Source organism: Melozone crissalis, unplaced genomic scaffold (assembly GCF_028551555.1).
Source record: "Melozone crissalis strain CALT ecotype California unplaced genomic scaffold, PUWL_Pcris_2 ptg000061l_1, whole genome shotgun sequence".
In the NCBI taxonomy this organism is placed as follows: Eukaryota; Metazoa; Chordata; class Aves; order Passeriformes; family Passerellidae; genus Melozone; species Melozone crissalis.
In genome coordinates this window covers 13,649,362-13,666,644 of record NW_026535839.1, presented here as the reverse complement: position 1 = coordinate 13,666,644, position 17,283 = coordinate 13,649,362, and the positions used below count along the sequence as shown (strand labels likewise).

The following is a 17,283-nucleotide window of genomic DNA, read 5'->3' as shown; positions in this document are numbered from 1 at the left end:
GTTGATTTCCCTCCTTGGGAAAAAAACCCCTCATCTGTGGTTTTAGTCCGCAATCATTTCGAACACTGTGGGAATTACAAACTCCACAGGAACTGGATCAGTTCAAGACTTGCACTGCATTTCCTAACTTTTGTGCACAGCCACACTAGGGCAGACACGGTGAGAGCCCAGAGCATCACCAGAGAGCCCTTCCAACAGCACACTCAGCTCTGAGTGCAGCCCATCTGAACATCTGCTGCTTCTCCCAGGAGAAATCTGTGTAAAAATGCACCAACATAAAGCAGCTGTTTAGTGGAGGAACCACAGATTTTTATTTCATTCCCACTGTAGCAGTTCCTGCACAAGGCAGCTGAAGTTGAAACTGAGAAAGACAAAATCCTGGTCTGCAGGAGCATTGAGCAGCAGAAGACAGGAATCATCCTTACAACATGGCTTATGCATTTGAAGAGCTGTGTTGGGAAGCAACAGGAAAGGATAATTTGCTTGGCTGAGCTCTGTTTTCAGCTGTTTTCACCAATCAAGCTGTATGTGCAAACCCTCTTAGGGCACGTGCCCCCAGAGGGCAGCAGGGCTGTGGCAGGGAAACACAAAGGAAAAATATTCAGAGGAAAATGACAGAGTCCAGATTTCTTGCTGTTTATGCTGAAGGGATGTTGCAGACATGCATGGGAGAACTGCCAGGCAAAGAGTAAGGCATTAATAGAGCAAGCAAAAAAATAACACTGAGAATAATTAGTAACCACTGATCAGTTTCTCCAGTGATGTGCAGAAGTTTCCCAACTCCTCTACTTTTTAAAATAAGACTGAGTATCTCCTGAAGGAAAAAAATCCTAATTTGATTGATTTAATCGTGCTTTACATGAAGACAAACTCAGTTTCTGGAGATGTTAATGTGATAAATAGGTGGCATATATTTACAGTTTGCCTGATAAGATGCTAATATATATAATCAGATTAGAAACAGGTATCAAAACTGTAAATCCATTAATGTAATTTTATAACTAGGAGTAATAATTAAGCACTAGATAAATGCACAATTTATCATTTAAATAAACCAGAAGTGTATGGCATATCAAAATCAGAAAATCCATAAGACAAGATATTGACTCAGATGAAAAGTTTCTCCTTGCTTTCAAGTGTTTATAATGGCACTTATTTGGATTTATGGAGAGAAAAAAGGAAGTTATTAAACTTTGTGCTGTTATAAAACCAACCAAGCCACCCACAGAACCTTCTGTATACAAATATTGCAAAATATTTTGAAAAAAGGATACCCTAAATTTTAGGTTCTCTACTTTATAGCCATTAAGTGCAAACAATTTGTATACACTCAACTCTTCACTTTCAGTCAGCTACAATATTGTGTTGGGAGGCAGCTAAAAACATGAAATGTTTTCTAAATGTTGCCTTTCCACATAAACAGCAGCACTATCCACTGTGGAAGTTGTCAGGACTGTGCCACTGCCAGTGAAAGGGAGATGCAGTTCAGAAGATTTAAAATTCTGTATCAAAAGAAAAAAATATTGAAAGCCTGAAAAGTTCTTCCCACGCAGCATCACTTACAGCAGGGACTGTTAGCAAGAACATTTTTAGCCTTTTTTACACACAAAGGAAAAACACACAAACAGCATCTGGACTCGGCATACATAAGAAAGGAAAGAATAAAAAAGATTTTCTGCTTATAATTACAGTATCCTCAGTGCCTTTCAGTTTTCAAGTGAGGTACCAAGTGTAGGCACTGATTTTCTTGGTGCAATGACACTGAGCAACAACATCAAGCCTTTAAGCTTCAAAAGCTTCAACAGCTTTCCAAAGTTTCCCAGTTACTGGTGATGTCTAAGAAGCTGCCATGAGACAGAATAAGCATTGGTAATGAGAAAAGGCCACAGCCACTGAGGTGTGTCCCAGCCATCAGGGAAGCTGTCAGAAAACACCAATACACAGAAATGTAAAAATGGAAACTTGAGAAGTCTGTGCTGCAGCTGCTTTGCTGGGGGGGGGCTTTTATTGCCACATGGGTTCCCAGTTCAACACATTTACAAACCTTAAACAGTCAAAAGCAGCTTAAAAAAAAAAAAAAAAAATATATATATATATGCAACTCTCAAAACCATGATGCGCTAAAAAAAACCCCGTAAACAACAGAATTCAGGTCTGTTCTCAATTCTACAGCTTTTTGTAATTCATTATCATTTTTATTACCGTAGAACCTTCTGTTTGAGATTTGATTGTTGCTATTATGACTCCATAAGTTAATAAATGGAATGTTTCTGCCATATCTTAATATCTGGAATCACATCTTCAGGCAGAAATTCAGACATCTGCAGGCATCATCAACACAGGGTACAGAGATTAGCAGCAGCAATAATATCAGTAACAGTTGCAGCAACATGGAGCTGATACTTTAGAAAAAGTACACCCTTCAGTTTCAGTGGGAAAACATTGGTCATGCTGTTCCCTCCATTTCTAATTCCAGATCTAAGCTCTAAAATTAAACTCTGCTCAAGAGATGCAACAGAATGGGAACGTAACTGGTCATTAAGGATTTAGAGAGGTGTTAGAAACAAATTTGGAAAAAAAAATTATTTATTTAAAGGCCTTGATGCTACATCCACACACTGTTTAAACAATACATGTACAGAGACATTCCTGCTTACAGCCTCAAAGCTAGGCCTGGCTCTATAGCAGCAACAAACACATAATTTACTTTTAATTTGGAAACAGAAACAAAAATATCAGTCTATCACCCTTTTTCTGCATTGCTGTAAAACATCAGAAGCAAGTTCCTTATGGCATTTCCTTGTGAATATATTGAGTAAGAGCCACCCTTTCTCAGGAGAATTGCAAACACAGCTGCAATGCAGGGCTGCCTTTTGGAGACAGTTATAGGAAAGCACAGGAAATAATTTAGGAACCCCAAGCCTGGAACTTCAACTGATTTTAACTGTTGCTACCCTTGACAACAGTTAATCTGTCAATAACTTGACAAATTCTACAATGTAATATTCTGAAAGATGTTCCAAAAGATGCTCCTGAAATCTCAATCAAATACAGCAGCTAGGACAGGAAAGTGATGGTGGAGGGGGCCAAAAGTTTCCTTCTGATTACTGTTCCTCCCCACCTGACCTCAGAAGGGATGCACAGAGATCAAACAAAACCAAAGCAAAAGTAAACAAACACAAGAACAAACAAGAAGCAGCAGAGTAAAACAACACCCTCTCTCCTGGCCCCAGCTGCAATATTGATAAGGGGAGGAAGATTCCAATTCCTTTTCTCCCCCATTACCTACCGAGCTATCCAAATTCTTATTATTCTCTTAAGTAAAAAAAATGCAATTGTTCATGAGGATTAAAAAAAGGAAATAAATAAAGCTTTGGATTTTCAATATTTGTGGCTGCCAATGTATTTTCTGTCCTGTAGGTTGACAGGTACAGAAAATTGAGGTTTCCATTCAGTAGGGGGTGATGCTTCATCATCTGAAGGGATGTAATCATTTTTCTATAGGATTCATTTATTTCTTAAAGATGACAACAGTTGTGCATTTTGGTTTGCATTATAGAGTAGAAACTGGAAATACTTCTTTATTTGATGCCAGATTGTAAGAGGGCTATAAAACAAATAATTCCAAGCACTCCCAGCAGAGAATGTAAAACAAGTTCTCCAGCTACAGTGCATTAATGAAAGTTCTGGCTTCTTTCAGAAAAGATTTTTACAAACTTGATTAAACTGCATGGAGGTGGTGGTAATTACACATTAATAACAATGAAATTCTATAGACAGGTGGTATCTGTGGAACACAGGAGATCCATCTAGGTATTTATACTAAAAATAATGAATATTGATATTTTATATGGTATTTCTACACAATAGGCTCCTAAGCAAAAGGAGTCTTATTCTTTATCCCAACTCTAACTAAAAGACAACACTAAAGAACAATTATTTCCTTCAAGCCAACCTGTTTCTCTTTCCTTCTCTCCTTGCTGCCAAAAACTGCTTGTGAAAAAATCAAAGCAAACCCTGTCTTCTAAGCAGTGTCCAAACAACTCCGTGGGCTGATATTGCTACACTGAGCCAAATGCTTTGAGTCACTATTTCTGAGCCAAAAAGACACATTAACACCAAAAAAAAGGGCACCATCCCTCCTTGCAGTTAAACTCCAGCAAGTTCTTGACAGCAATCATGACAATATCTAAACCACAGTTTGGAATTTCCCCCAAATCAAAATATTCCAGAGATCATTCTGCTTCTACTTTCTCATTGTTTGAGTGGTTGAAGCTGATGAAGGTGTCAATTAGAGATCCATTATATGAAAACCTAGTGTGTGAGTAGGTCTACCCTGTGTCTTTTACTTGGACTGAAAAATGAAGAAACAAACAAACAAATTGGTTTTGTGTTGTGAGTTCAAAGTTCGGTTTAACAGCAATAAATCCTCTCTAGTAAAGGCAAAAGTGCCAACAAAAAAAACCCTTCTCTTTCTTCCACATAAGGTTGAGAACCAGCCTGTTATATTGTATTTTGACTATGGCCATTAAAATGGCATTTCAACAAGCTGTGTTATCTTAACAAAAAAATACATTAAACACATACAAGAAGAAGAAATAAACCTATTCCTATTGTTACCTGTAAGAAACCATCTCAGGAAATGGTAGGGCAGGAACTGACCTTCTTTTAAAAGGAAAATAAAAAATCCACTAACTTTTCATGGCTAAAAGGTTTCATTTCCTTCTACAATGTTTGTGTTTTTCCAAATACTATCAGCAGGTGCACTAGATTTCAAAAACCTCTTGTCCTTCATCACATATAATTGTGCTGCATATTATATTAAGAAATACAAGCAGAGGAATGTAAGTGATGGGAGTTCAATTAAAACCAGCATAATATCTCATTGCATAGAAAATGATCCTGCAACTGAAACAGGTTCTAATGAGAGAAAAAAGGAATACATTTCCACCTATTTTTAATTACATAGAACTTCCTCAAACATGATTTTTAATAATATATTCCATTAGGTTAACATCATAGTTAAAGAAAGTGCATTTTCTGATTTCATTTCAAGTTTGATTTTGAGCAATTATTGTGTCATTGTTCTGCAGCAGAAAGGTTGAATTCATTTACTGGGTGGTTATGCTAGTTATGATTGATGTCGCTTCTCCAAATGATAAACCAATCACCCCGATGATGTAATGTCATTTTAAGAGTGCTATAATCACATTTCTCTCAAACTGGGAGTTTCTGATGAGTTCTAACAAAGATTTATTGTAGATTAAAGGCCTTCAGAATATCAACAATAGATTGCTCATTTGATAGAATATTTGATTAGGTAGTTTTTTCAGGCAAATGATTTTTTTCCATATATATTAAGCATGGCTCTTGTGAAGGGCACAGGGCAACACATGGGGATGAGCGGCCCCTCATACCCAAAAAGGTTCATCTTAAACCTGTTGAGGAGCCACCTGTAATTACAAAGCTTGAGGCAAGAGAAGTATCCAATCAGACAAACAAGAGGACACTTCTATAGTGTAATTAGTAGATTACACTACTTCATGTTGTGTATTCATATTCAATATGAATATTTCAAATATTTCATATTCAAAATGTACTTTGAAGACTGGGATAGAAATATTTAAAGCAGCAGCTAGAAAAATCTAGTGAAAATTTATGAATGATTGTCGATTATCTGGGATGTAAGCCTTACATATAAGCATCTACAAATCTTCCTTATAACCCAAGCCCAAATTTAAGCAAAATATTTACATTTAATTACTGTCTCTCAATTTCAAATGTCTGGGTCTCTATTCCTAGGTTTCCAAAGGAACTAAAAAATATATACTAAAAAAAATTAAAAAGAAAAATAAACCAAAACAAAAAAAAACCACAATCAGAGCATGATCAATGTTTTCTTATCATGTAGATAGTAAAAGCCACTCTGAAAATCTTTCAAGGATAATGATAAGCCACAAAGAGTAGTAACTTTCTCCAATTTAATGTATAAGTCATTATCTGTCATATTTTCTTATAAGCTCTAAAAATAAACACTGTGAGAACTAAAGAAAAAAAGTGACACCACCAGGAAATGCTCATTATTTTCCAGAGGATCCATTAAGTCCAGAGTAACTCATGCTACAGAACACTCTGTGGTGATCAAGCCATTATGCATGTGTGCTTGGTAAAAAATATTTTAAAAGGACACCTGCATCTTACACTATGAAAATTAAAAGTAATTTTTTATATATTATATGATTGTTTATTAAAGAAGTAAATGGGATATGTGGGGAAAAAAGTGTTAAAATTTAGAATAAACAAAGCAAAGCCAATCAGAGGATGCCAGAAAGGTTCCTTGGGTCAGCCCACAGAAACAACAAAGCTTTTCAGGATACAAAGAAACAGTGGTTATGATTTAAAATGAAACATAAAGAGCTCTTCCATCAAATTTTCTGACTTTTTTTACTGCCACTTCCTTCATTTGGCTTCCTAAGAAAAGCCATGCTGCTTCCCTCAGTCCCAGCAGTGGCTGTAATTACTCAAGTATCCACCAAGCCTCTTTTTTTAGCTCACATTCCCTGACCTTGATTTTCTTCTCCTTATTTCATCCCTCTCCCATTTACTTTTTCCATTCCCCTTTAAAATCTCATCAAGTGCTTGATCCACCACACCTTTCAGACAGAGTTCTCTCACCCTTTATTCCCTCCTTCAGCTGTGAGCATTCCCTGCTCTGAGCTCTGAGACAGGCAGGCATTCCCCCTGCCCACAGGTAATGATCCATCACCAACCCAGCAACCAGAGCTGCTTTTCCATGAATATCCCTTCACATTTCTCTGCCCTAAGGTCCCCTGTCATTTTATTTCCCTGTTACTTGGACTCACAGGTGCTTTTGTCAATCTCCACAAGCTGATCTTGTTCTTAGCACCCTGCCATCACCTGCTTTCCTACCCCACCATTTTCTGAATGTCCTGTGAAAATTCATTGGGGAGCTCCAACTTCTGCTCATTGTCTTTCAAAGAACTGCTCACCATGCAGGAACCTTCCCTCTCACCCTGTGCTAGGTTAAATGCTTCCTTGAAGGCATTTAGTGACAGATTTTGCTGAGACCCTTTTGAAAACACAAAGACCCTTCAATCAGCTGGATCACCCTTTTCCAGAAATGGCTGAGCCCTGCAAAATCCTCTTGAATGTTTCTAAGGCATGAAACTACACTGCCTCAAAGATGAATTACACCCACTTCCCAACCCCCTGCCCATTTCCATGGCTTCTACAGGGCTATCCATTACAGATTTTGAGACCTGCAGCTCCCAGATCACCCCAAGTCTCTTAAAACCCCCTCAAAAGTGGCATCATATTTTCCAATACACTCAAGGAGCAAGGAAGCACATTCAATTTCTGAATTATTTGTTGTCATTATATTGCAGGGGTTCCCTATTATTGTCTCCTTATTGGAAGAGTTCCATACCTCCTCGGTGTTTCTCATGGGTAGCTCCTCAGAGCACTGACTCTTTCGTCTTCACAAAGCAGCCACCGACTCCAGTTCCCCTCTCACCCAGCCACCCCACTCTTTTATAGCCTCTTCTTCTCATTGCTTACAGCTGTGGCCTGTTAGAGTCAGGCCTGTTCCTAATCTTTGATAATTGCAACTCCTTAGGGGTGAGATTACTTTCTACGCTATCTTTATTTTCTTATATTCTATCCTCCTGCAATTATTATTGCATTGTGCAATGATATTTTAACACACCTGAACAGGGTTAAAGGATAATTCAGGATGGAAGGAGTGCCAGGAGGTGCAGCCCATGTTGCAGTTGAGATAGCCACTATACACAGAGTATCCTCCTACAATATCAGAAGGCTTCAAGCATTTGCCCTCCTTGTTCTTCAGTCCAACCCTTTATCCCCTCCTGTTGATGCCCTGCCCCTGTGTGCCCTCTGCTCCCTTTGGTGGGTGCTCAGTGCCCCTGGGCACTCCATGGCTCATTGCTGTCAGTGCTGCGCACAGCTGTGCCCATGGGGATGGGGCTGGGCCAGCCCCACTCCAATCACCACAAACTGGGTGCCCACAGGTGCCCAGCCCCACTCCAATCATCACAAACTCTGTGCCTATGGGTGCCCAGCCCCACTCCAATCACCACAAACTGGGTGCCCACAGGTGCCCAGCCCCACTCCAATCACCACAAACTGGGTGCCCACAGGTGCCCAGCCCCACTCCAATCACCACAAACTGGGTGCCCACAGGTGCCCAGCCCCACTCCAATTACCACAAACTGGGTGCCTACAGGTGCCCAGTCCAGTGCCCTGCCAAGCAAAGGCAGCTCTGAGGTCAGAGCAGGTAGCTCAGGATTTCAGCCAGCATGTTCTCAGAAAGCTCCAAGGACAGAGGCTGGACAGGCTCCCAGGGCCCCCTGCTCTAACCCAATGCTTAGGGAAAAATTATCCCTAATGTCCCCTCTGAATGTTCTGTTTCAAATCCTGCTGCCTGCTCACCCTCCCACCACAGCCACAGCCCCTGTTAAAGAGGGTGTTCAGGTGTGCACCCCACAGTCCCACACCACACAGAACCTCCAGTGCTGCTCAGAGCTGCCTCATTACAGCAAATTTATCCCTTGGGCAGACCAGAAACTAAACAGAAGCTCTACACCTACTGTGTTCAGTTAAATAACACACAACATGCATCTCTAATAATAAAAAAAAAGGTGCTAGAATACCTTCTTTTTATTTGTCTGTATTTCTAAAAAGGGACTGCATCTTCACTCAGTTTTTGCCTGTCAAAATGAAAAGTCAGCAGCTACTAATAAAAATTAAAATAGAAAAATGAAAAGAGAGGAAAAAAGAAAAAAGAAAACCCTAGGCACTACAGATTCCATGAGTGATAGAGCTGCAAATATTTTAAAACAGTAGCCTGAAAGACAAGAATTAATTTGCTGAAAAATAGCAGATCTTAGTTAAATGTGACATTGTAAGTACAGAACCAGACAGATTCAGAAACAAGAACAGACACAGACTGGCAGAAGCAACATGCATTTTTTAGATACAAAACCTCATCACCAAATGATATATTACATTAGGCCATGCAGAACAAAGAACCATTGTGTGTACATTTCTCTACTACCAGATGCATCAAGGAGCAGGAAATCTACTTTGAAAAATAAATCCCTCTGATGACAAGAATTCAATAATATTTTTTACACAGCTCCTACCATACTTCAAACTAAAAATCCCTCTATAGTAAAATGAAGGAACACCATCTATGATGGATTGCATTTCCAGGAATTTTCCATTAAATAAACCAGTAAGATTTTCTTTGCCCCATTTCCGTAGATGCTCTCAATTTTCTGCTGATGCAAGAACACATTTGCACACATTCAAAAAGAAGGCATAAAACTGGCACAAACATGTCACAAACAAACTCCATATGTTTGCAATTTTCTTACCACTGCTGGAAGCCTGCTGTGGCCCTGAACACGCTCTCAGCAGATAAGAATTGGGAGAGAACTCCTCGTCAGGGTTGGTGTCCATGATTTGATGGGACGTGTTGCTGTCTAGCAAAGGCATCTGGCAGCTGACTGGTGCAGGGTTATGGGAGCTGGGCAGCTGGGCAGAGGGGAGAAGGCTGGACGAGGACGTGGGTGGAAGGGGACGACCTGGGAGAGAGGAGAGAGGGATCAAAGATCAGCAATGAGTGCAATGGAAAAACCCCAGCAGCCAAGTCATGGCACTGCAACCTTCCATGGTTACACTCCACTGCTGCCATGCTCAGCCCCCCTCAGTCTCCTCACTAGTACCAACCCGGCCCTTTGTGTCACATTTCCTGAAATTACATCACATCTGTGCATCTCTTAAAATAACAGTAGTGTGCTGATTGGTTGTTTAACCAGGAAAACTGCTGCAGCACAGGAATCTCTCAGAGGCAGGAGACAGCCCTACAAGGGCTTTCTTCGAGCTAAGAATGCTGTGAACCTTCCCAGATCCCACTGAGAGATGTGACAGGAGAGGACAGCAGGACTGAAAGGCAATTATTCCCCTTTGGAGATGGGCTAAACTGGAATCTGGGCTGGCAACTCTCAGTTCTGCTGTCCATCCTCTCCCATTGCTTTCTTCACCAGAGCTGTAGGAGCAGAATTTCCTGCCCAGCCAGGTTAATTCCAACCCTGAAGCCCAATCCTTAATGGGTATGAAATACTTTAGCCCACAGCAACAATAGGGTCTTGGTCACCCAAAGCAGTGATATCAATTCAACAACAAAAATGTTCATAACTATGCATCCTATTCTTTTGTCAACTCCCACAACCTTACATTAATCCATTCCATCAAATGCACACAGATGAAGACAGGTTTTTTTTTTTCATTGTGTGGTGGGGTTTTTTTGCATTGCAAGTTTATCTAGTACATTGAAGAAACTCTTCATGAATAATTTAAATGTAAGAAAATATGACCTTTGTGATACTGCCAAAGTCTGTAAGGCAGAGATCTGCTACAAATGTTGAAACACAGCAAAACTACATAAAATGCTGTATCTTTATTTCCATCATTCTTAAAGAAACAGTAGAGAGAAAATACACACTGATTTTCTCACTGGTTATACCTTCATTTTCTTGAATCAAGGACCCCTCACTTTGTATGAATTACTCTAAGGTTTGTACCATTAAGTCAATATATGGAATCACACATGAAATTCCAAATGAGGGGGAAAAAAAGCAAGAAAATGAAAAGTTCCAGCTCCCACACATAAATTTTATCTGGGATGCAGCAAAATACCAAAAGCTCACGTAGATACTGAAAACCACCAACTTTGTACTGCCTGGTACCAGCAAATAACATTAAGTACTTTTTTCCCTTCAAAAACTTTTGAAATAAAATAAATACTAGAACACAGGCAAGTGAATTTTATGATTATTTGTTATTAATTTTTTAGCGCTGGATAAATTGTTAAGACTGGATGACCAAGATATTATATGACAGAAATGGATTTAAGCTACTCCATAGTAACTCCCATCTGCAATCTTTTATGCAGCAGAAAATTCAATACGCATTGAATATTTTCATTGTGGACTTGCATTTGTGAGGAAATAATTCTAATATTGATGATAGGAATAATTAATGTTATTATTCATGATTATGCTATTCTTATGAAAATACTACCAGAAAATCCTAAACATTCCAGGGATGTGATTGAGCAAAACCAGCTTCTAATTATTTCTTTGCAACGTGCAGGAAGAAGCAGAGAGGCTGAGGTTTGACACACCTCTGACAGGAACGTGACACTCGTGCCCACTGTGTGCATTTAATTTTCACATATTCTGGCTCTGCTTCAACACTGTGAAGTTGAAAGAAGCAGCTTCATAAATTCTAAATCTGCACTGACTGCATGTATCATATGGAAATGTATTACTATACTATAAAACTGTTGGATGTGTGAGGGTATGAGATGAAGGAAAAGATTTTTTCCTTTTGTGGAAACTACATATGGTATTTTAGAGCAATTTAGGTACAATTTTGCAGAATACATTGAGAAATGAAAAAAACCCCTCGAATCCTGGGAATTCTTTTGTCAGGAATGCTAATGACATTTTTACCATCATGAAATAATACAGCCCAAGTCCCTGAAGAAAAGGCAAAATGTCTAATTGCTGCAGCTCTGTTTGTAGCTGGGAGGAATAAGAAAGTATGGAGCTGTTAAAATGGGGCATCATTTTGGTGGGAAGTTTGCTCTTGAGGAAGATCTGCCCACAATCACGTGCTAATGGCAAAACAGAGCCACAGAACCCACTGCCAGTCCATCCTCATCCAATAAACAGCCAAATTTAATTAAAAATTTTCTTGTTGAGATGTTCTTGGTCTATCAAGTTGATTTTTTTTTGCATCTAATAAACATTAAACTCCCACTACAGCCTTACCAACCCTCTTTGAGGGACTCTTAAAAAACATTATCTCTCTCTCTCCACTCCCCGCCCCTGAAACACACAGGACATCTTAAGACACCCAGCTTTTTGTAAAATTAAGTGGGAAATAAACTGAAAAATTACTGAACAGGAACAGAAAGACTCCATCAAGCTTTTTTGCCCTAAGAAATTAATCTAAGGGGTAACTACCTGTAGTACCACATTCAAGAGAATGGCTTGTGAAAGTCCCAACGTGTGGGGATACAGTTAGGCTATAAAGAGCAAGATATATGTAATTTATTTGTTACTATACATTCATAAGTGAAAAATAAGGGGTTTGATTCATACTTAACATTAATATCTTGGCCAAATAAGTCCAATGTAACATTTAAAAGAACAGACTAAGCTTTGCATGTTCTATAAACCTGTCAGACCCATTCATGTGTCTACAGACATCTCAACAGTCATATTTTGAAACTTCTCAGCTCTTTAAAATATTCTAAATTTCCATTGCTTCTCAATGGGATTTGCAATACCCTACGGTCTATAAAAATGGTGTGACATTTGATAACATCATATTCTATTACACTGCTGTTTTCAAAAGTTAAATCATAATAGAAGTTCCTACAATTTGTCTTCATATAGTAATATATTAAAGCTTCTCTGAATAAGTTTTTTATCTAGGTGAGCATTGACAGAATCCTATGTAATGGATACTTACAGTGACAGCAATAATGTAATTGTGTAACACAGTCAAAGAAACATAAACCAGATACAAATGCTAGAAAGGGAACCAGGCCTAAAGCTGATATATTACATTTTCAAAAGGGAATTGTATCAGTTCTTTTCCCAATATCTGTTCATATGCATGCTCATCCTGCATATACTCATGCATGACAAAGACTTGTACAGATACTGAATACAGCGCTCGTAAGGCATTTTTCAAGAAGCAAGCAGCCAAGAAGAAAAAACAAATTTCCTCTCCTCCCACCCCTTTCTCCTGTCATTTCTCTTATCTTGCTTTTTGAGAGTGAAGGAAGAAATGTGGTAACTCTTCATTCAGGTTTGGGCTTGCTTTGGGCTTCCACACCACACAGCACCTCAGTCTGCAAGGGCCTTCTTTACCCTCTTTTCACCTATATTCCATTTTCCTTTTAAATCAGGCTCATGTTTCTTCACCAGCCCAGGAATTTTTATGAAACCATTCCTCAATTACTGCTACACTTTAAGTCCCTAATGCTTAAAATCTGCTGTAGAACCTACATTCAGAAATCAGGCCATGCTCACAGGTGGTAATGTCTCAAGCCCAGACAGGGAAGAAGAGTCCTGTTCATCTCAATCACAAGAACACATTGGGAAAAGAGATACTTCAGTTGCTATTAGCCTGAAAGACCACACCATCACCAGAAGGACAAAAAAAAAATACAAAGGAAAAAAAAAAGACTGCCTGCAATCACTCCCAGCATGAATATACATAAATAAGAGACACAATCAAAGAAGAGATGCAAGCTGCTCATCAGTTACTGAAGGATATTTGAGATACATTTTTCATACTCTCTCTTCTTCCTCCTCCTTTAAAGGACTTATAGGGTTTTGTGGATAAATAAAGCCCACATGTGTGTAAAACCCTGGCCTCTATATTACACCATGGTGCAAACAGGGAACAAAAAAAAACCCCTGGAATTTAACAATTTTGTGCAGCAGTTATGGAAATATGCATTCCAATATGTATGTGCACATATTTATATACTTTTTTTATATACTGAAGTATAGTTACCCACAGAACTCTAGATAGACATGCATAATATCCAAACCATGTTATTTTAACAGGTATAAAGATGAATCCAGACTCCTTAAATAGCTATTTTGCCATTAATTTGGACAGGAGGGAAGATCACAACCTGTGTTGCCATCTCACACTCTTCAGTTACTCATTTCAGTAAATCCTGTCATTTACCATCCCTGAGTCCCAGGTGTGGTAAAGACTGATGTCAAAGCTTCTTGTATCTGTAACGCAATTCTCAAGCTTTTTCCACTAGCAGAATTTCTCTTCTAAGGTTAGACATGTGTAGCAAACATCTGTGTAGAGTGTTCAACCCTGTGCATTTCAGCATGAATGTCATTCACCTAGGCAGCATATTGATAACTGACATTTATGACAGAAAATCTTCCTATATGTACAGGCTTTTATAAGCAAGATCAGCTTTCAAAAGTTTCAACAGCTGTTAATCTTCACAATCAAGGGGTTATGATATAACTGTTCTGTTCTTCTCTAAGGATATCTGCATGTAAAGCAGCCAATAAATGCCTTTGAAAAGCTAAATTAGTCACATAAATTGCTATCAATAAAGCCCCTTTGTTCTACGGCTCTGGTCAGAAGGACCAGGGCTCAGGTAGAAAAGGCAGACACAAGCCAACATCTCCCTGTGCAATCCTTGGCAGGTTAGTTGCAGAAAGAAGGGAAACTTTGTTTTTTAAAAAGCAGCTCTTTGGAAGATGTGGTGGCATGCAAGTGTTAATGCAGGAAGCTGAGGAGGCAGAGTGAGAGCAGAGGAGTTGTTTCTCCATAATTGATGGCATCAGAAACACTGTGTAAAATACTTAATTGGCAATTAAGATTTTGACATTTACTGATTGAAGCTGCTGATATTCGTGTTACACCAATACAAAGTATAGGACCCTATGCAAAGTAATCCCATAAAATTATGTTAGTGACTTATTTGATGGACAGGATCATTAATTGCAGTTGCTGCATTGCTCATTTACACCAAAATTATACACAGAGGGCTATCTAGAAATGGAATGGGGGGATGTTAACTGGAGGTGATAAAAGAGAAGGATCAGATCTCGGCCTCCTTTGCCCCCTTCCATCAGGAAAGCTGGACAGAATCAGAACAAGGACCACAGGCAGGACCTGTAACAGCTCACAGCCTCCTCCACCTAACACATTCACACTACGTTTTCAAGTCAGTCTAAACTGAAGCACCTACATTGTCAGCATTGCTAAGTTCACTGTAAAGAGTGAGAAAAGCTGCTAAATGTGTCAGGAAACAATTAGATAAGTAAGGTGCACATTTCTGCAGTGCAAAGCACTATGAATTTAGCAGGTAGCTGATGAAGGTGAAACTTTCCTGAGGTACAGCACATTCAGCAGACTCTCCTCTTCCTCCCCAGATAAATTGTCTTCTGCAGAAGAAGAAAAATATCTCCTTCTAATATGTATGCTCAGCACTGCTCACCACTGGCTTGGGCCCTCTCAAGGTGGGGGGAAGAGTTATATTTTTTATTTTTATATATATATATATATATATATACACACAAATATGTATTTCTATATATAACTATATATAACTATATATTGTATACATATATGTATATTTAGTATATATATTATATATAGAGAAAGAGAGAGAGAGAGAGAGAGTTATATTTAATAAATTAAATATATATTGTCCTAACTAGCACAAGGAACATAAATATTTTTTACTTGGTGAATTACTACAGTTAACTGACACGGATGGGGAGCAGCATATGTGATTTTTGTAGCTAAACTGGCATCTGTGCTTCTATGCACTGGGGGCCAGCAGAGCCCCAGCAGGGAAAGCTCTGCTCAGGGGATAAAGCTCTTCCCCCCAGAGCCAAGCAGGCTGTGCTGGCTGCTCCCAGGAGAGGCAGGACAGCTCCCGGGGTTAGCCAGGAGCAAGCAGCAATGCTCAGCCAGCTGTGCAGAGCATTCCCTTAACCCCTGACTGCAGACTGCACTCAAGTGAGGCCTTGAGGAGGCTAACCTAGAACAAAGCTAGGCAGAGTAAAAAAATAAAGTTGGGATTTATGAGAAGGCCTCAATGGATATACCCTAGACAGCACAAGAGGCCAGCCAGGGCTACACCCAAGATGAACCCAAAATGCATGACCAGTTGCAGCCATATTTTCTGAAAAATCCTTTCCTTAGGATTTTCTTTTCCTGAGAAGCTGAGAGGCGTCAGGAACAAAATGTAAACAATGGTTATCTGCTGCTGTGGAATGCAACAGGTGCATCTGTGATTGGTCTCATGTGGTTGTTTCTAATTAATGGCCAATCACAGTCAGCTGGCTCGGACTCTCTGTCCAAGACACAACCTTTTGTCATCATGCTTCCTTCCTTTTCTATTCTTAAGCTAGCCTTCTGATGAAATCCTTTCTTCTATTCTTTCAGTATAGTTTTAATATAATATATATAATAAAATAATAAATCAAGCCTTCTGAAACATGGAGTCAGATCCTCGTCTCTTCCCTCATCCTCAGACCCCTGCAAACATGGTCACAACCAGTCATTAAATCTCTCACTTTTATAAGTTTTGGTCCATTTTCACATTGGAGTTAATATTTCAATTATAGCTTTAGGTTATGAAGTTCCACCCTCTGTTTTTCTCTCTTCAATTCACCATTTACTTATAATGCTATTTATTCTATGGTTATACTTTTTGGGCTTGGAGCTTGTAACAGTTGTCCTTGGTCAAGCTGGAAAAGGATTGTTCTGTTTACCCACCCTGTGGAGAGAACTCACTAACACTCACTGTGAAGCTCAGAGCTACACACTAAAGCAGCACAGAATCTGAAAAATAAGAAAGCTGAAACTTAAGGCATCACAAGGGGGAGAGACGAAACAAAAGCCCCAAATGAAGTATGTGAGAAAAAGAGGGAAAGGAATCAAACAGTCTGTGATCATTTTCTTCAGCTCCAAGTTGTTTCCTCTTGCCTAAACTGCTGCACTTCTTCTCTAGGGCAAACAGGATTCAAAAAGAGCAAAAGATAAAGATACAAATCAGGATTTGGATGACAGAGAGTTATCAGTGAAGAAAAGTACTTCCAGTCCTCCTGAAGCTCCTATCTCCAAAAGCAAACAGGCACAAAACCAGCCAAGCTAAGAAAAAGATTTTCACAGAGTCTATTTCACAAAAGTCAAAGGGGAAAACATGGTCTTTCTGAAAGCCCACACCTGTTTTCTGATGTGTGTAGGTATTTTTCTGCATCACAACAGACAGTAAGGGCCACTAAGGATGCAGCTGATGCCATCTCATCATTCCAGGGAAAGAGAGAATGGTGCTGAGACAATTAAAAGAGAATAGCAAAAGAGAGATTTAGACACAGTAAGTCATCACCTGAGATTTATATGACAGTGAATCAGCAAAGGTAATTCACTACCACAGGTTTGTGTTTTTCCCATTTTACAAAATTAGTAACTCCCTACATCTTGCTTAGTTTTCTCAACACTTGTTCCAAAAAAATGTAATTATTTATTTTACAAAAAGCAAAACAACAAACCATAGAAATATATTCATATTTAATATATTTTTTCTCCCTCTCCTCTGAAGTAAAACCATTACTGCACAACTAGGAATGCAGTCTGAGAACTGCAGATAATAGAAAAGGGAAAGAT

At 39.1% G+C, this 17,283-nt stretch overlaps 1 protein-coding gene across 15 annotated transcripts in view; it reads right to left on the bottom strand.

Annotated features, from left to right (window-relative positions):
* TENM2 (teneurin transmembrane protein 2) overlaps positions 1-17,283 on the bottom strand; it is a 612,801-nt gene that overhangs the window by 214,407 nt on the left and 381,111 nt on the right. For all 15 annotated transcript variants that reach the window (XM_054288118.1, XM_054288120.1, XM_054288119.1 and 12 more), the window contains one exon: positions 9,417-9,626. In XM_054288118.1, the coding sequence (XP_054144093.1) occupies positions 9,417-9,626 (210 nt within the window). The remainder of the gene's footprint in view (positions 1-9,416; positions 9,627-17,283) is intronic.